The sequence below is a fragment of the Chiloscyllium plagiosum genome, unplaced genomic scaffold (genome assembly GCF_037043375.1).
Source record: "Chiloscyllium plagiosum isolate Xiang-an unplaced genomic scaffold, Cpla_swu_hap1 HiC_scaffold_5, whole genome shotgun sequence".
NCBI classification, from domain to species: Eukaryota; Metazoa; Chordata; class Chondrichthyes; order Orectolobiformes; family Hemiscylliidae; genus Chiloscyllium; species Chiloscyllium plagiosum.
This window is the reverse complement of record NW_028270143.1, coordinates 61023983-61049097: the sequence shown is the minus strand read 5'-3', so window position 1 is coordinate 61049097 and position 25115 is coordinate 61023983. Positions and strand designations below refer to the sequence as shown.

The following is a 25115-nucleotide window of genomic DNA, read 5'->3' as shown; positions in this document are numbered from 1 at the left end:
TTTTTCCACTCCACTTTTCTGGGTGTTTGGTGCAAGTCTCAGTGGTTGATAAATACTCCTCAGGTTTGAACCAAGCAATGATTAGGTTTCAATGGACCTCTTTGAAACATACTTTGTGGTTTGATTTTTAGTACTACCTTGCATAAAATGTTGCATAAATATTCCAGAAGTCTTTCTCAAGCTGCCTTGTGGAACCACAAAACCAGAAGGAATGTAATGTGTTATTTGCCATTTAAGACCCATTTCCCAGCCAGCTGATTTGTTTTTCGTAGTGTAGGGGAAAGTAAGTTTCAGATGGGATGCCCAGCAAGTTAATCTGTTTGGACTGTAGGCCCTGATTCCAAAAAAAGCCCTTCTGTCTTCTAAGATCTGCCTCAGACGCTATCTCCCCGTCAGCCTTGCCTCCTGGCCATCCTGAGATTCTACCTGTCCTTCACTTCCTGGTTATTTCAGAAGTCTCAGCATTGGCCATCACTCCAGGATGAGGAAGCTGCCACCCAGACAGACTTCATGGCAGTTTTTGGGGTTGGAAGTTCCTCACCAGATGGGGGTAGAAGGCTCAATTTGATCCACTAGCAATTGGCTGCAGGGAATACCTCTCATTTTTTGCCATGCAGGGGCAATAAAACTCACCACTCACGAAACCTTACCTTTGATGTTTTTCAAGAATGAAGGAATTCAATTCTTTGAATTCATTTCACCGTTCAGTTTGATTATGTTTAATCATGAGTCAGTTCCATTTAACTGCCTTGGTTTAATATTACTTGATAGCCTTTACTAATAAAAACTAATTGATGTCGGAAATTTCATTTTATCCATGCAATATGTTTTAACAGAGAGTTCTAGATCCCCAATATTCTTTTGTATGAAGAAATATTTTCTCATTTTGAAATATCTTACCTCAAGTTTCACACTTGTATCACTTTTTCTGAATTGGCTGAACAGAGGAAATTTCTCTATATCAAATTCCATTGTCGTTTTAAAGTTAGACTTCGCCTCAACTTTCTGAATGCAAGGGATTGCGAGCCAGATGTGTGCATGGGAGTGGGATGAGTGGTGGCGAGGCTGAGAGGATGGGTGGAAGTGGGACTTGAACCCAGTGCTCCTGGCTCAGAGGTAGGCGCACTACTACAAGAATCGTAAGTCCCAAGTTTTTTTGAGTGCTGAAATATGGGGGGGTGAGTGGTGGATTGCAAAATGGGTTAGGTAGGAGGGGGAACGTTGGTGGCCAGGCGAAGTGCCAAAGAGAGGCTATCATCCAGAGGGCCATTATAGGTTGGGAGGTTGCTCTGTGGTGCACCCACTGAATTACCTAACACCCCTTTTCCTTCATTCTTATCTGATAATCAGTTGGGTTTTAAAAAAAATCCTTCTAATTCCTGTAGAATCCAGCAGGTCAGACAGCACCTTTGGAGAGAGAAACGGAATTAACTTTTCGTCCAATGTGATCAGTCAAAGAATTTTCCTCTTAGACCAATCTCCCACTCAATTTCAGATTCATGTCGCAAGACTGCTACCTATTATGTTGGCTTTTATTGTTTGCCAATAACCTGTTATGCAGAATCTTATCGAAGATTATGGAAACAACATCCATAGACGCTATCTACTATGTTAAATGACAGCCTCAAAAATCCAGGAAGGCATGTCTGAACCTTCACAAATCCATGCTGACTTTTTCAACAGCTCATTCTTGACCAAGAACCCTGTAACTCTGTTCCTTGTCAATTCCAAAAATATCACTGAAGTTAATAATAATCTGATGAAGCTATTGTTATTGATGTATTTGTTGCAATAGCTTCTGCTTAGATATTTGTGCCACTATGTCCTCTCCTTGCCCTCTAAGGGGCTAATTGATTTACACTGGTTGAGGAAAGCCTCAAGTGAGTTTTAGTGAAAAAAAGGATCTTGTTTTAAACAAGGTGAAGTTTATTGTGTGATAGCAATCAGGTACAATAACTTTAGTAACATAAACATTGCTACAAACACCATGAGGAGACCAAAGATATCAATCTTCACTCTACAAGGTCCTACGCTGTTAGAAGCAATTACAAACTCCTGAGCTCCTAAACTCAAAACGCTCTGCTCAGTTCCTGTTTAGATAAGGTCACCAATTTATTGTCATTTGCAGCTTTTATATGTACCGTAGTAGACAGGCAGGAGTCTGGAAGAACACAACAAGCCAGGCTGCATTAGGAGGTGGAGAAGTTGACATTTCAGGTGTAACCCTTCTTTAGCACTCAGGGTGGATGTATGGTTAGCTGTAGATAAAAGGGTTGGTGGGGGCAGGGTTGTGAAGTGGGGATAGGTGAAAACAGGTAGAGGGTATGCTTTGGTTGGTCAATGGGAGGCATGAATCCGGTAGGTGGCTGGGAGGAATGGAAGGGAGGGGAGTCGGGGATGGGAAGATAGGTTATTTTGAAATCGGGAAACTCAATATTGAGTCGTCCAGGCTGTAGGCAATCCAGGCAGATGAGGCATTGTTCCTCCAATTTGCGGTTTGCTTCATGGTGGCAATGGAGGAGGCCAAGGGTGCGCATGTCGGAGAGGGAGGGGGCAGGGGAAATAAAATGAGTGGTGACTGGGAGGTCACGTCAGCCTTTACGGGCCTGGCTGAGATGCTCAGTGAGCTGTTCCCTCAGTTCACATTTGGTCACCCTGATGTAGAGAAGACCACATCAGGAGCACCAAATGTAGTAAGCTAGGTTGGAAGAGAGGCAGGTGAACCTCTGTCGCACCTGGAAGGACCGTCTGGGATCTGGATGGAGGTGAGGGGGGTGGTGGGTGGTGGTGGTGGTGGTGTACTGGCTAGTTTTGTACCATGACAAAATTAAGCAGGTGTTGTCATTTTCCACAAGCTGAGATTCTGCTTTCTGACTGATCATGCCCAATCATGCTGTTTTGTTTGGGACAGTCTGCAATGGGGTGCTGCACCTAGAAGTAGCACTGAAGCACAATCATGGGTGACAAAGTTTTCAGCACGGAGGCTGATTCATCCTGTCTCAGGACCAATGATAGACCCACCTCCTGTGCCATCTTGGTGCAGCCAGACTAGAAATAAGGTCCTAATTGAATTAGGTCATCACAAAATCACAACACATGGGTGAACTTTGACCTATGAGTATCTTTGATTAATGCTGTAATTTGTTACCTCTAAGAATTAGTTTAATATGAAAAGACATTCAGTGAACTCTCAACCCATTGCTGGATCCAGTGCTTCTCAGAATTCTGTTTTATTAGTTCAGGAAATATGGCTTTGCAGTCTGGACCAGCATTTATTGCCATCTGTCATTTTCCTTGAGAGGGTGCTCGAGAGCTGCTGCCTTGAACCATATTAGATTGAACTATATGTGAATAGGTAGACTGTGCCATTAGGAAGGGATTTTGACCCAATGACACTGAAGGAATGGTGATATATTTCCAAATGTTGACTTGCAGGTGACGTTTTTCCCATCTATCTGTTCCCCTTGTCGTTCTAGATGGAAGTGGTCATGGGGTTGGAAGGTGCAGACTGAGGAACCGATGAATTTCATCAGTATGTCTTATAGGTGGTACACATGGCAGATACTGGGTATCATTGAAGGTAGGAATGGATGATTATGGCTGGAAATGGTGCCAATCAAGCAGACTGGTCTGACCTAGATGGTGTCAAACTTCTTGAATGTTGGGGCTGCACCCATCCAGGCAAGTGGTGAGTATTCCATCTCACTCTTGACTTGTGCCTTTGCAGATGGTGGACAGGCTTGTGCGACACGGGTAGATTCCCAACCTCTGACCTGCTCTTGTAACTACAGCTTTTATATGGCTAACGTGGTTCAGTTTTCAGTCGATGGTAACCCCTTGGAAGTTGATAATAGGGGGATTCAGGGATGGTAATACCATTGAAGTCAAGGGCTGATGGTTAGATTCGATTTTTTAGTCATTGCCAAGAACTCGTGTGTTATGAATCTTACTTGCCCCTTTTCAACCCAAGCCTGGATATTTGCTGCATTTGGACATGGTGTTTTAGTATCTGAGGTGTCATGAATGGTGCTGAACATTGTGTAAACATCAGTGAGCATCCCCACTTCTGACCTTATGATAGAGGGAAGGTTATTGATGAAGCAGCTGATAATGGTTGGACTGAGGACACTACAGTGGTAAAGCCTACCAACTTGCAATATTTTCAAAATATTGACCTCTTGCTGCATTAGTGAGTGCACTGGTTTGGACAAACTTTCAAACTCCATATGACTCCTAATTCATTAACTCAATGCTTCAGCGGTTTTAATAAAGCATTCACGACTCCTCAGATACTTCAAAGACAACAAGATCTGGACAATATCCAGGCTTGGGCTGACAATTTTGCACTACATAAATGCCAGGCAATGACCATCTCCAACAAAAGATAATCTAACCATGGCTCCTTGACATTCAATGGCATTATCATCACTCCATACACCATTATCGATATCCTGGGAATTACCATTGACTGAAACTGAATTGGACTGGCCATGTAAATACGATGATTACAGAGCAGGTCAAAGCTCACCTTCTGTATACTAAAACTTGTCCAACATCACAAAGGTGCTAGTCAAGAGTGTGATGAAATACTCACCACTTGCTTGGATGAGTGTAACACCAACACTCAGCACGTTCGACGCCATCCAAGACAAAGCAGCCTGCTTGATTGCTACCATATCCACAAGCACTCACACTCATCCTGATGTTCAAGAGCAGTGTTGTGTACCATGTACAAAATGTACTGAAGAAATTCACCAAGGCTTCACAGACAGCACCTTCCAAACTCATGATGAGTACCATCTAGAAAGACAAGGGCAGCAGATCCATGGGAACACCACCAGCTGCAAGGTCTCCTCGAAGCCACTTGCCAGTCTAGCTTGGAAATATTCTGCCATTCCTTCAGTGTTGTTGGGTAAAAATCCTGGAATTACCTGCCAAATGGTATTGTGGGTTTAATTAAAGCACATGGACTGCAGCAGTTGAAGACAGGTCACCACCACCTGCTCAAAGGCAACTAGGGAAAAGTGATAAATCACCCAGGCAATGGTACCCGTCTTCCACAAATTAATAAAAAGAAAACCCATAAGTTTGGATGGTTTGCATTTGAATGTGTTGTGGATGGTGCAATATTTTATTTTCTAAGGTACTGTGTACATAGGATATGATAAAGTAAAATGATGCAATATAAAACAGTAATAAGATGTAAGATCAGAAGAAAACCACTTGCCCCCATCAAGTCTGCTCCAGCATCCATGAGATCTTGGCTGATTTTTTAAATTCTGAGCTCTACTTTCCTGCCTTTTCCCACAGCACTTGGTTCATTTACTGATAAAAAAAATCTGTCTATTTCAGCCTTGAATACACTTAAATGCCGAGCTTCAACAGCTATCTGGGTTAAAGAATTCCACAGATTCACTACCCTCTGAGAAAGGAAATTCTTCCTCATCTCTGTCTTAACTAGGCAACTCGTTACTTTGCAATGATGCTGTCTTCTCCGATACTCTCCCGCACGTGAAAACAATCTCTCAGCATCCACCTTGTGAAGCTCCCTAAGAATCATATGTCTTCCCATAGTATAACATTTTTGTTTCATTCATGATAGATGTAACTACAAGACAAAGGAGTGACACATTACCATTTTCTGGCAAAACAAAATGTCCTGGAATATATTGTAGTTGAGTGTGCCACATTATTTGTTGTTTTAAAATCTGACCTTTGATCATGTGTTCACTCCCACCTGCAATTCTCTATTTGCCCACCTCGACTGCCACCTTTTACAGTGTTGTGTGTGCATGGATGTGTCCACGTGTGCATGTTGTGAGTACAAGCATGTGTGTTGGAGAGATGGGGAAGAATTTTATGTGTAGTATCTTAGCAACATCTACTAAACAAAGAATAAAGTAAATACCAGGAATGATTGAACTACTTTTTAAGAGTCACAACTTCAGATGTCCCTCATTCTATCGAGCTCCCTTAATGGCATAGCTGACAGATACAGTTAGTTCTGCTATAATGCGCGCTTCTTCAATGCGAATTGACTACAGCTCAATTGAAGAATTCAGACCATTATTTGTAGAATGTGAACTTTTCACACCTGTATTGGCTATAATGTGATTCTGGTCTAATTGGTTTAAATGATGCTACTATTATACGATTTTCTTATAACGCGGGATCTCACGGGAACGAACTATCACGTAATATCAGAACAGACTGTAAATATAAAATTAACCTGCATGAGGATAAGAAGTTCAGTGAGTTAGTAATAGTTGGTACTCATGGAATATTACGCCAGTTCTAATTGCTCACTTCCAAATACATTTGTATCTATTGAGGACAGACCAAATGGAGAGTGACATAAAAGAGAATGTAATGGAAGGAAACAATATTGTAACTTCCTATAACTGGCCCAGCTACATATTTTCACCTGTGCTACAGACTTAATTTCCATTTTGCTTATGACCTCCTTCATTAAATTATCAATTGTTCAAGAATAAAATGCTACTGTCACTCATAGTGCCAAGCCAGGCGAGGTGTCAGCTATCAGTTAATGGGTACAAGATAAGATGGCTGATGACAGTAAATGTCAATGAGAGATTGGTCAAGGATAACAAGAGTCAGTCATTCCCTTTCCACTTGTGACAATATACTTCTCAAAATGAATGTATGTTTGGAATGTTTTTTAAAATTTGAATGTATGATCTCAAAATAGTGTAACAATTTTTTGACAAATTAGTAAATTGTACTCACAAGCTCAGTTATTCACCATTTTGATAAACAGGTACCCCATGCTATATTTTAAAAATCCATCTTTGCTTCATGTCTTGTGTGTCTGCAATGCTGATGATGCTTTCTACAATACTTTGCTAGTTTTGACGTCCAGTTACTCATAGCTTTCAGGAAAAGAAGCAAAACCTAAACAGGATTCAGCATTTTTAAATGGCATTGTTGCCATTATTTTGTAATTGTTCAGGTTAAACACCAATAGGCTCTGTAAATCTCTAATTACTTGACAGCAATAATTAGGGGCCTTCATAACTCCCAGGTGAAGACACCTTGCTTGTTTATGCTAATAATAGTGATTGGCTGCAATATTACCTTTGTTTAATGTCTTCACTTTGGTTTTAGAAAGGTTCATATAACAAAGACCACCTTGGAGTGCCTGAATGGAGATTATGAAGTTGAAGCGGGATATGGGTACGAGAGAAACAGTTTCCTTAAAAAGCATAACATTGAAACCTTCTTCATCGTGCCCTCTCATCGAAGGAAAGTGAGTCAAAAAATGATCTATGGATCCACAGTTAAGATTTAAGCCTGCAAAATATAACATTGAAATGTCAATATGCGACTGAGATTCTAGTCGCAGAATTCTGTTGAATAATTAATAAATTAGCATTTTAGTCGTGTTTTCAAACCACAGAAGATGATATTCAATTTCTGCCCAAAATGGTCACGAGGCCAGAGAAGTGATCTTTGTCCTTTTCCTGTTGGTGTGAGCACGAGGCTTAAACTGCGTTGAGACTTGTTCCCATCGCTATGATGTGAACAAACTGCAATCACCAAGTTGGTGGCGTGTGGCTATTTACCAATGGTGAAAGAGCAGGAAAGCTGGATGGATGTGGGATTGTGGATAGTGGAGGATAAACTCAGTGCATGTGTGTGTGCATGTGTTACATGGATGTCGTGTTGAACAGGATGTCAGCAGTCTAAATTCTTGTACATCCTCAGAAGCAGCAAACCTACTCCTGTCAGAACCATCCAAACAAAACTGTTTCTTGGACTGATTTTTGCGTAACCACTAGTTTTCACTTTAAAGTCATATTGGATAGATTCTTTAAAACATGAAACTTCATTCTATTCAACCTGGTTAAGATGAATATAACTGGAAACTTTAAATTCCAGTTGTGCAATTATTGTGTATCACTTTGAAAAATTAGATTTACTTCAGACTAGGAAAGGACGTAGAAGTCTGCTCAGTGATAGCAAGTGCTAGAACTTAAATTAATTCAGAATACAAGGGTTGACTATACTAACTGCAAAAACATATCTTCCATGGAGTTTGGCTGTAAATTCCAGATATGATTTGAAATAGTTTGATGAGATTTATTGCCAGTTGTGTTTATCATTTCTTATGACCATAAGAACATAAGACATCAGAGTAGGGGTAGGCCATTCAGCCTATCAAGTCTATACTGCCATTCACTGAGAGCATGGGTGATCTGATCAGCTTCTATTTCATTTTCCTGCATTTTCTCCATAATTCTCGACTCTCTTACTGATTAAAATCAATCCATCACAGTCTTGAATATACTTAATGACCCAACCTTGACAGCCCTCTTGTGGTAAAAATTTCCACAAATTTACTTTACTCTTGAGAGAAGAAATTCCTCCTCATCTTGGTCTTAAATGTGTGATCACTTACTCTAAAACTGGGCTCTCCCACAGGAGAACAACTTCTCCTCCCCTACCCTGTCAATTCCCCTCGGAATCTTTTTTTACATATACTCAGAAATAAAAGCTGGTCATAACGTTTTTCTCAAGAGAGCATAAATTAATGTGTGCATTAAGTCCACTGCACACATGATTAATTAATCATCAATCTTAATTTCCTGCCTAATATTAATTAATGTCATGAGACCATTTCTGAAAGTATATTTTTGTTTGCTACCTGCTTGTTAACTTATAATTAGCATGGACCAAATAACTTACTTTAGGATGTAATTTGTTTCAATATTGGGCTAATTTCTCCCATTTAAAATTTCACACTTAAATACAAAGTAAACTGAAAAAATATTCACCAGTGAGCAGAGTAAAACTGTTGCTTGAAGGATCCTCTTTGCTGAACTCGGCAGTATGAGTTTGTTTATGATGGAAAATCTATAGAAAGAAGCTATAGCAACAGAATTAGCTGACAACCAAAGCCTGGGAGGTTTGGGGCAAGAGAACATGTCATGCACTCGACTTCAGAAGGGATTGACACCTAGAGGATTTCTCACTGACCAGGATTAAAGCTCAGATTTATCCTGATTCTGAAACAAAACATGCAGCCACTGAGCAATTTGAATAGCAATTTCAGGAGCAGTCATGTGCATCCAGCCACACAATACCCAGAGTTCAATTCACCACACCACCACTAAGCTTACAAGATTCCTACCTCTACTATAATGCGACATAAAGTATTATTGTGTCTAATGAGAACTGATTGAATAGTTTAGGCCTATACTCACTAGAGTTTAGAAGGTGGAGAGAAGATCTCATTGAGCCTTACCAGATGTCAAATAGGATTGACAAAGAAGTAGATTGAAGGTTTCAAGTCATGGGGCTATTGAGAATGAGTAGTCATAGTTTTGGGCTAAGGAAAATCGAAAATTTAAAACAGGAGGAATTGCTTTTGTTAAAGGGTAGTGAAACGGTGGAATTCACTATCCTGAGTATAGTAGATGTTGGGATATCAAGAAATTTAAGGACATGATAGGCAGACTTTTCATTAGTGACAGTTTAAAGGATTAAACAGAGCAGGCAGGAAAGTAGAATTGTGGCCGAGATTAGATCAGCTATTGAATAGTGGAGCAGGCTTGAGGGACTATTCCCGCTAGTTCTGATGTTTTGGTGTTCTTATGTTCTAATAGTATTATCATGCTGCATGAGTTGGAGTGCTTGCAATCAACTGCCTAAGCACAATGCTCTGGAGTTTCCTTCCTAGATCTTGTCACTTATATCCTCCTTTCAGAAACTAATTTTAAAACATATCTTTTTGACCAAGATTTTCATCACCTGTCCTTAATGCCCTATGTGGCTCTGTGTAAATGTTTCTTCATAACTGTGATGTGAAATGTCTAGGGATGTTGAACTATTTACATAAAAGATATTGATCCAAATTTACTAGTCATATAGCATCCCCTACTCAATAAACTAAGAACAAAATAATTTGCTGAAGTGCTTCTTGTAACTGGAATACTGTAGTCATGGTTTACCAGTGATGGAGGGAGTGAAGGTTAAGATGACACATGAGATACCAATCAAATAGCTTACCTGTCCTGAATGGACTTGAGCTTTTTGAATGTAGTTGTGGTTGCATTAATTGAGGACAGTGAATCAGAGTCCTGACTTCTGCCTTCTGGATGGTGGACAGGTTTAAAGAAGTAAGGTTAAGTGATTTACAACAGAGCTTCTAAACGTTTACCTATTCTTATTGCCAAAATATTTTTATCGCTTGTTTATTTAAGCTTCTGGTCAGTGGTAATCCCCAGTTGAAAATGTGGGATTCAGTGATGGCGAAAGTTACTCACCAGTTATCAGCTGAGGCCTGAATGCTGTCCAGGTCTGTTGCATGCAGACTTATGCTCTTCACTTTATGAGGAGTTGTGAATGGAGCTAAATACAGTACAATCATTAGCAAATATCCCTACTTCTTATGATCTTTGGCAACAGATATACAAAATTATTAACTATCATGTGCACGTCCTCTTATTAAATGTAACAGAGGAGTAGATATTAAACTAAATAAGTTGAAGCCATGTGGTTCTTTGTTACTGTTGTTAAATGTTGCTATGTTATCCTTCATAAACCCACAGGCAGATGATAATAGTTAATTTGTTCTAAAGAATTTCATAAAGACTGATTAAAGCTATTCCCCTTTACCATGCTGACGTTGTATCCTGTTTTGATGATGTCACATCGGGAGTATTGTTTTCTGGAATACAAGAGAGGCACTTTGGAGGAGTGTTGTTAGACAGATACAAGAACGACTTCTGTATATTTGGGATGAATTATTTAGGAACAGTGTTTATAAGATTATCTATATCTGTAAAGAAGAGGATGATCATTGGGAACTGACTGAAGATATTTATTATAATTCAGAAGAATTTGGATGCAGAAATGATTTGCTGTGTGCAGGATTCTCAGACTAAAAAGACAGTCAACAGTAATAGTTGCAAAAGAATTTAGAAAATATGGAAAATGTTTTTGTTTTCCTGTAAGAAGGTGATAGAATTTTGGAATATGTAGGATTACTTATCAACAATCCATTTTGTTCCTCTTGGAGTCAAGACATGCAGTCACAGTAGTTTCTTTGGATAGGTAAAAACATTGGTCAATGTATTGTAATCTTCCAAATGTTCTGTGAATTTAATGTTTCTGGAATTAGTTGCATTGCTCTCCAAAAATTTTCCCAAGAGAAATTCATCCATTCCTTCTTAAATTCTGTTATTTTAAAACTATCATATTATCATATTATAGTCCAACGATTCCTAACAGCGCCCCTTGGACTTGGTTTCTATCATCTGCTCATAGTCAGTACAGATATTTTTATCATTGTTCCGATATGTGAACCTCTTGCATTTTCTTCACACTAAAACAGCCTGGGCCTCACCTTTAACTTTCAACAAACAAGCTACCAATGTATTTTGTTAGCTAGTATTCAAAGAAATTCATGTGACCCATTCAACCTTCTCTTTTACCCTCAACTACACAAAGTCCCAAAACACAATCTTATAAATTTTGTATTTGCAAAAGCATCTGTTAATCACACAGAGGTCAAAGGTTCACTATTTTACTATTAATGTGCCATATTGGAGTTTATTTGCATTTGATGATGAAGGGGTTGAAGTTGAACCCTTCTTTGCTCTGCATCAAAACTAGAGTCAGTTTTCTTGATCAGTTATGAATCACTTTCTTTATGGGGAGGTTTTCATGTGCCTGCATTCAATCCTACTTATTGTTAGGGCACAATAAACATTACAACGTCGGACCAATTGAATTGTACATGTATAAAATTATCATTATATTAACTGAGCAAGTGAACTTTCCCTTGGAAATGTCAATGGATGAAGATACCTCAGATTAATCTTAGTAATAATTTTAAGATTTTCAGAAGTTTTGAAGTATGTGAAATTATGTCACATAAACAGAAGATGCAATGTGTAATTTAGTCTATGAATGATTGTTATCTTTTCTCTGCTGTTCTACCTCCTAGTGAGCAGATCTGTTTGGTTTATACTTTATTGTGTAAAGCCAGTGTTCTTAATCATTTTAGGTTTGAAACTTGCATAAAATATTTATAGAAATTGTGTAACATGATACAAGTAATTTTGTATAAAAGATATTTGTGCCTACATTATACAGGGAGTAAATCACACCTAGAAATTGCTTTTTATCCCAATGGGAGATGTCACAGTGCACCAAACCTTTTAGTGGAAATGAGAGGGGAATTCAATAAGAAAAGACTCAGATTTTCATCTGTTGACCCATGTGCTGCAATATCACAGAAAAAAGCATTTCAATGTTCACTGAGAGGTAGCAGCAGGAGTTATTTAGGAAAGGATATTTAAATTACAAAGAAGGCTGGAAATGGAATATTTTCAGATCATCCATTTTATCATTGAACACTCAAGTCAAAAATGGTATTGGTTAGTCATGTGGCAGAACTCCTTGGCATGGTGGCTCAGTGGTTAGCACTGCTGCCTCACAGCACCAGGGTCCTGGGTTCGTTTCCTGTCTGTGTGGAGTTTGCACATTCTCCCTGTGTCTGCGTGGGTTTCCTCCGGGTGCTCCGGTTTCCTCCCACCAATCAGGTGAATTGGTCATGCTAAATTGCCCACAGTGTTAGTCAGGGGTAAATATAGGGTAGGGGAATGGGTTTGGGTGGGTTTCTCTTCGGAGTGGCGGTGTGGACTTGTTGGGCCAAAGGGCCTGTTTCTACACTGTAGAGAATCTAATCTAATTGGGCGGCACGGTGGTGCAGTGGTTAGCACTGTTGCCTCACAGCGCCAGAGACCCGGGTTCAATTCCCGCCTCAGGCGACTAACTGTGTGGAGTTTGCACGTTCTCCCCGTGTCTGCGTGGGTTTCCTCCGGGTGCTCCGGTTTCCTCCCACAGTCACAAAGATGTGCAGGTCAGGTGAATTGGCCATGCTAAATTGCCCGTAGTGTTAGGTAAGGGGTAAATGTAGGGGTATGGGTGGGTTGCGCTTCGGCGGGTCGGTGTGGACTTGTTGGGCCGAAGGGCCTGTTTCCACACTGTAATGTAATGTAATGTAAATGTAAAATATATCAACAATGTATTTTCAACATGCATGTGAACAGCAATCCCTCCAGCATCAATTTGACGTTTCCCTTCTCATTTCAAATACTGACTAACTTAATGGGCTCTTTTAGTGGGTCTGCCAATTTGATGTCAATTAGTATTGGCTTGTGGATAGTTATGTGCTTTGGGCTTTTACTTACTACAAAACGGTTGAGACAGCTCAAGTTATACAACAAAATGCATAGAGTTACCACATAGAACCAGGCCATTTGATTCAATTAGTCATTGCTCATGCTTAGCAAATAGATCTAATCACATTCACTAACCCTGTTCTCATAATCCTTTAATCCCCTCTCCTATATCCATCTGTGCAATTTAATACTAGAGGCTGATAGTTTGTGTCTAAGTATTAACCCTGGATGCAAATGCGACAGTCTCACAATTCTTTGTGTGAAGAGTTTTTTTCTGATCCCTTGTAAGTCTTATAAATCTTATATTTAGTTGTGTTCATTCTATAGCTCCATATTTTTGACTCAACAAATAAAAGGTATTTTATCTATTGATGCCTTCCTTACATAATTTTAAATAATTGTACTATATTGACCAGTAATCTATTTTGTTACAGTTAAAACCCCTCTAAGTTTTTTGTGTGGATTTTGATAGCATGTAGCATCATAATAAATCAGTATGTTCCCTTATCAAGTTTAAATATCATTCCCTGTGGAAGTATGTTCTGTAATTTGCACATGGCTTTAGCTGCGTTATTAGTAAGAACTAATCTAGTTGATCATTAGCACTTGTTTTTTTAATTGTCGGCCGCTTGCAATAAAAAATAGAATTCGATTTGTATTCTTTTCAGAGCCGTAAGAACCTGAAGTGTTAATTTTAATGTTGTGTGCATCTGTGCGCTCAAACCCTCTGCTCTTCCAAAACATCAAACATACTTCCATTCAGCGTATAACTATTGCTGTTATTTCTTTTTATCAAAGCTATCACCATAGACTTACTGACATTCCACCTGCTAGTTATCAGTCCATTCCCCATCATGTTAATCTTTTGCATATCTCTTTTGCATTTTTCTTTGGTCTTTTCAGCCAGCATATAGTGTAGAGAGTTAGAAAGTTGAATTAGATTGGAATTCAGCTCTTAAAGGTGAAAGGAAGGCCTCTAAAAGTAAATATTACATTGTCTTAAAACTGCATTATGTTGCTTGTTACACATATGTTTAGTATTAATTATTTTCTCTTTTTCGGCAGATTTTTCCTGGGTTGATTCTATCAGACATAAAACCAGCAAAAAGGATGAAATTTAAAACTGTCTGTTATCTACTTGTTCAACTGATGCACTGTCGTAAGATGTTCAAAGCTGAAATACCCTTTTCCAATGTGATGACGTGTGAGGATGATGACAAGGTAAGCATTGGAACAATTTTATTCAAATTTTGTTGATGTATCTGACTTTTTTTTCTCATGAGATCCATGTTTGACAAGGAAATGTGTCAATGAGGAAGTGTTGTTTTCCTCTTTTCCAGCCTATTTCTTTTGAAAGTCATTGCCTTCTATATATTCTTCTGTAATAGAATCGCTCAGCATGCTCATTGTGTTGATTGAAAGCTGCTATTTATTTCTCCACTCATCATCCTACCCAGCTGGCATGAAGTGACTGAAGCTTTTGTTATTAATTTCCTGAAAGACCACTGCACAGATGTGGATTAACATCAGCAAAAGGAAGATACTAATTCGAATCTAAATATAGGGTCCTGCTACAAATTAGGATATTTAAATCTATAATCACATTATCAGAAGAGTTTCATATATTTAAGTCACGGCAATTGAAGACGGTAAAAAGGACTTGTTAGTTTGTAGATGACTGAATACAATACTTTAAATAACTTATTGAAGTGATAGAATTTATGACACACAGACATCATAGATGAACACACTTCAGTTTCCCAAATTGTTTATTTTCAATGAAGGTACAGTGGAACATTTACAAAAGTTATTTCTAAGTAAATTATTTGCTTCTCTTATATTGCCAGTTAAATGTGGCTTAATAGGTTATTGTAGAATGTTGCTCATCCAGCTAGACAGGTCGAAGGCCAAACTGACTGGCATTCCATAAATTTTGCCTTCAGCAGTTGAAGTTTGACATTTTTTGGTCAGAATGTAAATTGCAGTACTTGGCATAAATGTTGTATTTCAGTGGAAATCAAACCTGGTAGAGCCCATGTGAAGCCAATGCAGTGACAGTGGTAGTGGAGAACTCTTGATTCTAATTACCTTCATCTATCTGCATAGCTTGCTGATTTAAAAAAAAAATTATTGCTGAGAGGCAACCGATGAAAGAACATAGAAGAGGAAATAATGAAATGAAACCATGACTAAAGCAGGAATATAATGTTTCTTTTGCCTGAAATGTAGGGTTAAGGAGGATTGCAATAAGACCATCCTATTTCATTTCTGTGAAGAATTGAACTCCAGCACAGAATAGATTTTATCTTTTGAAACTAATATATAATTCCATCGCATGTTTTACAGTACACAACAAATAAAACCTGTCAATTCACTGATATCTCTGTGGATCAGGTGATAGTTTATTCTGTTTATAACATTTTGCTATGCAGACCAAATTGTGCAAAGGCACAAGAATTCTGAGCATCAAGATTTTTTTTTGTCCCTTTGTTTCAAGAAACCCCTGAACAGGTTCAAAGATAGGGACCCTATCGTTGCTCCACAAGAACCTTAAAAGTCAAGGCCTCTTGCTTCAGCTCCAGAAGGGGGTCAGATCTGTCATCCTTGGTTGTGATTGACTAATTATACATAATTACTAAAGCTCTGTAATTTATATCTCTTGCTATCAAGCAATGAACTACCTTTTCTTGTTGAGACATATAAGTATTTCATCTTCTACCACTGTTAACTAAACAGGCCTTTAGACTCTGTATCATAAGGAGAATTTGTGGCAGCATTGAGCCTTAAGGCAAGCTGCCTGTGCTTGGTTGTGCAATTGTACAACACTCCTAATAGTCTTTGTAGTAATGTAGAGCCTATCCTGATAACCTGCAGAGAAGCAATTAAATACATCTTGGTTTACTTGTTTGACAGAAAGGTGGGTCCCTTTGTAAAGGGCCAATACATAGATGGTATGCCTGGCAGCACACAAGTATTATTTAAATCAGCGGACAGCAATAAGTTTTATATGCTGTTTAATCAGAATGAATAGATGCAGTTAATCTTGGATTACAATCCCTTTGCCTGCTTTTGAGGCTAATTCAGTTCTTTGCCATTATCTTCATCTGCACAATACCATGAGTGTTTATAGCCTGCTGTGTAGCATTGAATCTGGGTGACATGGCTGACAACACATGTGAAAACTTTTCTGTTTTGTGTTTAGACTACATTGCTGAATGCAATAATGTAGATGTGAAAATAATAGTCCTAGAGTTGAGCAGCTCTTATGAGCTTACTGAATCATTATTTCAAAGATTTTTGAAGAATTGGTCTGTCAGAAGAGAGAAAAGCAATTTGCACAACATAATGAGGACTATCAAGACAGTTTACACCTTCAAATTTATAGTAGGTATAAATACAACAAACTAATGATTTAATTTGTTGAAGGACAGTGGGTGGTGTTGTTCTGTTTGCAGTATGTGTGCCTGAAAATCAAGCCCTCATCTTTAAAAGGTTATTTTCTACATTCAAAATTATTTCCTGCTTTTATTTTTATAAAATGATCCAGTGGAAAATACGACTACAAAATTTTATTATCAGGACTGTTGGATTGCTTATTAACATACTCTAAGATGTCTGTTCTATCCTTCTCCTACATAGTGACATATTCCTTGGCTAATTAAGGCAACAGGCAGGCTCTTGAAGTTAGGAGTCGCAGGGTAAGAGAGATGAGAATCTCTTTACAGAGAAGCCTTTGTCTGGACTCATATGATGGAAGATAGGGAATGGCTGTAGGCCTGTCTGTATAGCTGGCACTCCAGCCTGCAGTTGGGTGCCCATCTCCAGATGATTCAGAGATGCCGGTGTTGGACTGGGGTGTACAAAGTTAAAAATCACACAACACTAGGTTATAGTCCAACAGGTTTAATTGGAAGCACACTAGCTTTCGGAGCGACGCTCCTTCATCAGGTGATTGTGATGACATGACAATCACCTGATGAAGAAGCGTCCCTCCGAAAGCTAGTGTGCTTCCAATTAAACCTGTTGGAGTATAACCTGGTGTTGTGATTTTTAATCATCTCCAGATGGTTGAACTGCAACCCTGTCACATAAATGAGATGTAGACTGACTGGCTGTTAGTGAGTCTCATTGGTTGTCCATCTTATGGATGCTTCTGGGCCCTAAATCTGCTTCCCCTAAAGTAACTAACATTGGGAATGATGGGAAACCTGCACACCAGAAAGTGCTAGTACCTTTCAGCTCTGTCTGCCTCCATTTCATCCCTAATTGGGATTCAAAAAATAATTTTGTAATTTTGGGCTTTGTCCCATTTGATATGTTTTAAAAGGCCACATTAAATATTTTCTATTATATGTTGCTTAAAAATTTGATTTAACAGAGATCTCATTACCATATGTATATAGATAACTTCAGAACTCCCAATACATGCCCCGGCCGTTACATAAATGGACCATTGATGCAATGCTCTGACATGGCCTTTTCTCTGTTCAATGTCTGGGAACCATGCCCAATATTCTGTGCAAAGTGCATACACAGCAATACTGAAGGTACCCCCAAAATGCTCACAAATTATCCTCTTTAAGATCCTTTAAGTTTTAATTTGAGGATACGATGCATTAAAATGAGCAAATCAACAAAACAAATAGCTTTGTCATGGATGGTGAATGTGATCACATTTCCTTGTTGAAGGAAACAATTTCTTCAGTGGTGCAACTTCACCTTCAGTCTATCTGACCTGACTTTAATATGAGCAAAATGCTGCAATACCTTTCAACCAATTCAAAGATGTTGAAATAAATTTATTAAGGCAAGACACAACAGATTCCACAGTGACAAAGACAATCTGGTATGAATGACTTCTGCCATTTCCTTTCTCCCCCATAACAAAAGGTGTAGATGTTGGCTGACTCTTCTAAATTAAGGAATTGTTACAGAAAACACAATTACTGATCAGATGTAGTGATCACAGAGAACAGTCAGTGTGGGCAGGCGAGCAGATTGGAGTGGGCAGCTTGTTTTTTTTTGTAGTGTTTTAATTAGAAAGAAAAGGGATACTAAACATGGAGGGTGCCCTCTGTGCATCAGAAAGTAACTGCCTTGCCCCTCCAAGCCCAAGGAGACAATTGCATGCCTAGATTTTAAAACTCACTGCAACGCCCCCCAACACCGCACCCCACCCTACCCCCCACCCACTCTGAGTCCATCCAATGATGTTGACTTATCTGGCTGGGTTCAGCCTGGGTATGCATGCACCAATCCAGCCCACTCACAGCACATTAGAGCTGAAGGCTGGGTTTCTTATTTAGCTATGAGCTGACCACTGACTCTCCTTTGGTGGGGAGGAGGCATATGCAGACAGTCCGCTGCCTCTTATCTGTGTCGCTAAGTAGGTGGATAATATGCATGATTATCTAGCATTTAACGTTAACATAACCTTAATGGCTTTGATTTGAGATGGTGTCAATGAAGATTTCACGGATTCTGCATAATATAGAAAGTACTGATCCTGGACAGAAATCATATAAATCACATTTATTTCTATTTGTCTTTTTAATTGTTGTTCTTCACTGAACATAACCGACACAGAAAATATGCAGGAACAAATCTGCATCCATGGGTTCTTCACCCTTTAAAATTGATTTACTTCTTTCCATTGAGAGCTTTAGTGCAATGTGTAACATTCTGCTGACTAAGTTCAGGTAAAGGTAGGAAGGCTGCACCATTTCATCCAATACAGTTGAAACTATTATCTGGCGATTACTTGGTTGCTAAAGTAAATGAAGAAATTATCAAGACCGACTAAACAGATGAAGCAAGAAGAAGTCCTCTCTCCCATCCTGTTCTCTGGATGAGAGGGTTTTGCACTGGAGCAATAAAAAATGGTATGGTTTGAAAACTGCTCTTTTTTCCACCTATCACAAATTAAAATATTTTCTTTTATTTACAAAGAGAAGAGCCTTGAGGACAGCATCTGAAAAAGTCAGAAACCGATCATCTTTCTCTGCAAATGTTATGCACAATGCTCCAGGAACACGGGTGAATCGATACATCAGCCGGTTAATTGAAGCTCGGCAAACAGAGTCTGAAATGGCAGATTTACATTTTGTTACCTTAAAGTACAAACAAACTGAAAGGGAACAGAAAGTAAGTTTTTTTTTAAAATAAAACCAAGTAAACCTACAATGTGTTTTATAGTGCATAGAAGTCTATGTTAACCAAATAATTTTCTCAGTTTTTATCTAAGTGCATCCTCTACATTGCCTGTAGCATCCATGAGTAAATTGCACAGATTGCTCTACAGTCAATCATTCTGGCTCCAAGGGGTTGGTGTCAATATCAACAAATGGAACAGTGAAAATCCACGCATAATTACAGCGGCTTTTTAACTGACCCACCTAATTATGATTTTACTTTCAGCTTTGTACCTAATTAACATCAGTAGGCATGATCATGATATGTATTTCATCTCTGGTTAAAGAAACAGCAAAAGCATCCAGGTTGATAGAGTTAGGATGAGGAGACACGAGCCTGCTGCTATGAAGTCAATGCAGGCAAAGGCTGCACTCTGCTTCATTTACCCTGAGCTGGATGCACTCCCAGGTTCCTGGAGGCTGAAGGATGCCTGAAGAGAGATAATCTTCCCTAATGACATGAGGGAGAATCTTGCAGTTAGCTCAAAGGCGGCCTTGCTTGAGTTAGTCCAGAGATCAGCAGCAGGAGCACAGCACCACCTTCCTTGATTCAGTACAAGAAGCAATTTATTAACATAAACAAGGCAGGAAACTTTGCCATATTCAGCTACACCCTTGTATCTCCCCATCTCCTCATGCTGTTTTCTTCCTCGTGCCAATTTATCGTACATTGTCAGTGTAATTTTTGTCTCCCCATCCATTCATCCACCACTGTCAGTCCCACTTACCTTTGTGTATGGTCATGCCTGTCCCTTCTAGTCACGCTCAAAAATTGGATGAACACCCTAATGTACAATGATTTGGCCTCAACTACTTTCTGTGGCAGAGGATTCACAAGCTCACCAACTCTCTGGGTGAAGAAATTTCTTCCACTTTCTTTCCTAAATGGTCTAACCGCTTATCATTAGACTGTGACCCCAGGTCTGGACTTGGTGGTCATTAGGAACATCCTTCTCGTATTATCCCGTCTGATCCTGTTAAACATTTATAGGTTTCTATGCAACCACTCCCCTCATTCTTCTGAACTCCAGTGAAAATAGTTCCAACCAATCCAGTCATAGAGATGTACAGCCTGGAAACAGACCCTTCGATCCAACCCTTCCATGCCGACCAGATATCCTAATCCAATCTGATCCCACCTGCCAGCACCCGGCCCATATCCCTCCAAACCCTTCCTATTCATATACCCATCCAAATGCCTCTTAAATGTTGCAATTGTACCAGCCTCCACCACTTCCTCTAGCAGCTCATTCCATACATGTACCACCCTCTGCATGAAACAGTTGCCCCTTAGGTCTCTTTTATATCTTTCCCCTCTCATCCTAAATCTATGCCCTCTCGTTCTGGACTCCACGACCCCAGGGAAAAGACTTTGTCTATTTATCCTATCCATGTCCCTCATAATTTTGTAAACCTCTATAAAGTCACCCCTCAGCCTCCGACGCTCCAGGGAAAACAGCCCCAGCCTATACAACCTCTCCCTGTAGCTCAGATCCTCCAACCCTGGCAACATCCTTGTAAATCTTTTCTGAACCCTTTCAAATTTCACAACATCTTTCTGATAGGAAGGAGACCAGAATTGCACACAATATTCCAACAGTAGCCTAACCAATGTCCTATACAGCTGCAACATGACCTCCCAACTCCTGTACTCAATAGTCTGACCAATAATGGAAAGCATACCAAACGCCGCCTTCACTATCCTATCCACCTGCGACTCCACTTTCAAGGAGATGAAATTGAGCTTGAGGGAACCTGATGCGATTTGAACACGCAACCTACTCGGCTGGAGTCAGACGCGCTGCCGTTACACCGCAGGCCGATAAATAGGTCTTTGTTGCTCTCCTTCTGTGTTAATGCATTCACATGTATTTTGTCTCATTGGGGGCATCATTCAAGAGGTGAATCAAGTTTTCCATGATGAAAATAACAATTCCAATGAGCTGACTCTCTTCTGAAGGTGGACGATCAAATGACTTGTTTAGGTTTTGTGACGGTGCGCTTTGTAATTTCTTGGGTGAATATTGGCAATTTATTGGATTTTCACTTGGTGACTCTCAATTTATATCTGAGCAAGACTAATTGTGAAGTCAGGGACACAGTTTACATTGGAGGCTACAGCCTTATCCACATTCTGCTAAGCTGTATCTAACCCCCATTGATGGCACAGTTTCAAAGTGAGTCTGAATTACTTGCTCGTTGAGAGATTGGATGAGTCTAGCTTAAGCATGGATGACATAGTATCATAGACTTTGTGATGAAGTCATCTCCAAAGTCTTGTATTGAGAATAAAAGAAAGCAATCATGAGTGTGCATGTAGATGTCTTCCATTGACCCAAAGACAATTAATGTCACCTTAAGTAGAATGAGTAATATCCAAAGTTTGATATTTCATGGACCTAATTGGAGTGATTGAAACGATGTTAGCCAAGTGGACCTCTTAGAATGGAAGTACCCTAATTGGGGCTGTTAATCTGGTCCAATCAAGGAGCCCTGCCTGACAGAGATAAACAGAAGTGTCAGAGGTTCTGTTCACTCTTGACAGCCAATTCTGAGGGAGCTGGATCAATGTCAAGGACACTCCACGTGTAAATAAAGGATGACTTGGTGGCAAAATATGGCCCTCTGTGGACATGTTTCACTAATAATCTGCAAAGATGTTCTGCAGACATTGTTGACAAGAAATTATGGATGTGACTGAGAGAAAATAATGGTGAATGTGGACATGATAATTGGAACTTCATTCAAAGCACTTCCATTTCACATGCATTCATCCATTTCCCTGCACTGCACCCCAATAAGTATTCCAAATATCACCTTGTCATCTGAAGGGTCAATTTTATCCATGAACTTAAGTCTTTGGCCATGTCCTCATGAATCCAAATGTGAAGAAGACTTCAGCCAAGAGAATCTCAGCACTGGGGTAGGGGTTTGAACATCTGAGAAACAGAAAATCAATGTTTCGGGCAAAAGCCCTTCATCAGGAAAGAGCTTTTGCCTGAAATGTCGATTTTCCTGCTCCTCGGATGCTGCCTGACCTGCTGTGCTTTTCCAGCACAACTCTAGTCTCCAGCATTTGCAGTACCCACTCCTGCCTAGGGATCTGAATCACCAAACTGTGTACCTTGTCATCACAGATATTGTGAAAAGCTGTTTTAGAAAAGCAGGTAAGAAGGCAGTTGAGTGCTCATTGGTAAGACTTCAGCCCCCTCATTTATTGCAATGCTCTCAATTGGCTTTCACTGATGAGTTCCAGAACAGCCATGAACCAAATATTACACCATAAACTCACATCACAATTGCTGTTATTGAAGGATTAACATCCCCTCGATTGACAACCCACCCATCCCGAAGGGGTGCACAACTTGCAGCAAAAATGAAGATGTGAGTGGGCTTTTACAGTTTCCCAAATGAAACATTTCCTGAACTAACCCTCTACTTATATAGTCATCTGTGTAACATTCCCCCACTCACGCCAACCCCCTACCTGATATCATTTCTCAAAATCTCTTGGTGAGGGTGGAGGAAACATCTGTCAGTACTGATTGCTATCCTTTTTCCTAAATTGAAAGTGCACATGAGTTGCTGTTGAACCCATTACTTGATTGTAAAACATCTTCTGGTAAAACTAGCTGTCTAGATTCGTGTAGAAAAATGGTGAGATACTATAACTCAGTTACGTCTGTGCCTGCAAGACAAGAAGGAAAAAACTCTGTAATTAGTTCCCAAGTTGCAGAATTACCTGCTGCAATCTTTGGTGAAGCAGAATGTAGAAATCCCGTCAAAGTAAGTTAAAGGCGATATGGAAATCACAACTATATTGGCATTGCTTTTCTGCTCACAAGTTATCTAGAAGGTTGTCTGACTGAATTTCTGATTCTCTGCAGTAACATGTAAGAATACCGTATGACATTTTAATCAAAAACACATTTGTTGTTTCAAACAATTTTGCTTAATTGGGTAATTTATTTGCTTGAACAGATTGATTTCTGTGTGGAAAATGTCTTGTGGTTAAAATAAAGACTAAATAAATTAGTTTTTTGTTTGCAAATAAACCATAACTGTGATCACAAAGGGTTTCATGCAAATGTTGCAACAAAATATTCCAAAGTATTCATTCCCCTTATTGGCTCTGGATTTTCTTTTTTACTTCTTTAAGGAAAATACATGGTGATGAAAAGTTGAGGTGAAATGATGAGGAATGTGGTTGGGAAGTGGAGAATTGAGTCTTTCTCTGCCTGGCAACTTTGTTCGTATTTTTTAATTTTGTAAAATCCACGCATGAACATTCAAGCAGGATTCATTGCATAGTAATAGTCTAAAGATGTGCAGGTTAGGTGAATTGGTCATGCTAAATTGCGCATAGTGTTAGGTGCATTAGTCAGAGGGAAACAGATCTGGGTGGGTTATTCTTTTCAGGGTCGGTGTGGACTGGTTGGGCCGAAGAGCCTGTTTCCACACTGTAGGGAATCTAATCTAATCTAATAAAACTATGGGAACTTTGGCTGATATATTGCTGCTCAATTGGTTAAGAAACACAGGGGTTATTTCTCCCATTTACTATTTGTACAAAATTATAAGTATACAGTTGTGGTTTGTGATTTCTACAAATTCTGAACAGGCAAGCTCCTTCTCAAACCAGACTTTCCTTTACATAGCAAACAGAGAGGAAGTAAATCTACTAGTGAGCCTGATTTTGATGATCGACTTATCAGTGTTCTACAACCTAGCTCATCGGTACATTTACTGCCTGGACACTTAGCTTAAATATGTCTGCAAGTTAGTTAAAGAAGGTGAAGATCATTTGGCCCTGAGGTTTCCCATTGCATAATCTAGATGCTTGCTAAATGATTCAACGACATATCTGTTGGTCCATAGGACTACAAAATGTAAGCGCAGAAGTAGCCCATTAGTCTGCTCCATCATACAAAGAGATCTTGGCTTAACTGATAACCCATACTTTCATTTTCCCTTTTATTCCAGTTTATCCTCAATTATTTTACTGGTTAAAAATTTGTCTCTTTCATCCTTGAATATCCGTAATGACCCCACCTCTACAGCCCTCTCCAGGAGACAATTCCACAGATGTGCTACCTTCAGATAGAAGAAATTCCTCACCTCTTTCTTAAGTGGACGACCTTTTATTCTGAGAAGGTCTCGCTGGTCCAAGATTCTTTCATGAGGAGAAACAACATCTCCACATCTACCCTGCCAACACCCCTAAGAATCTTGTCTGTTTCAATAAGACCACCTCACATTATTATAAACGCTGGTCCCACTAATCAACCTCTCCACTGTTTGTTTGAAAGGGATATTTTTCTGATAAAAGCTCAAAACCTGCCTTTTAGTAATTTGAATCGAGGCCATCTTGTCCTGCCACATTTTAATTCAGTGTTCCTGAGTTGCCTTTCCCAAATTTTTAACTATCATATACTTCCGTAGGTTCATCTCTTAGATGTCTCATTATGAAAAGCCCATGTTATGTGAGTTTTCTTGATAATGCGGACATATGATATGATGGATCTGTTTTATGCTACATTTCTGCACCACCGCCAAAGCCTATATATATATTGCTTGTGGCTTAGTGACTTGAATAGTACTGCACATCTGGTTTGAACAGTCAATTGCACAGTTAGATAACCTGTTCTGTTAACTTGTTCTGTGTTTGGTTATGCTGTCCAATATTTGATTGGCTTTTTAAATTGCTTTTTGG

At 39.4% G+C, this 25115-nt stretch overlaps 1 protein-coding gene across 3 annotated transcripts in view; it reads left to right on the top strand.

Moving 5' to 3' along the window:
* LOC122549912 (adenylate cyclase type 1-like) overlaps nucleotides 1-25115 on the top strand; it is a 290855-nt gene that overhangs the window by 188259 nt on the left and 77481 nt on the right. For all 3 annotated transcript variants that reach the window (XM_043690132.2, XM_087987226.1, XM_043690134.2), the window contains 3 exons: nucleotides 7126-7267; nucleotides 14277-14432; nucleotides 19161-19355. In XM_043690132.2, coding sequence (XP_043546067.1) covers nucleotides 7126-7267; nucleotides 14277-14432; nucleotides 19161-19355 — 493 coding nt within the window. The remainder of the gene's footprint in view (nucleotides 1-7125; nucleotides 7268-14276; nucleotides 14433-19160; nucleotides 19356-25115) is intronic.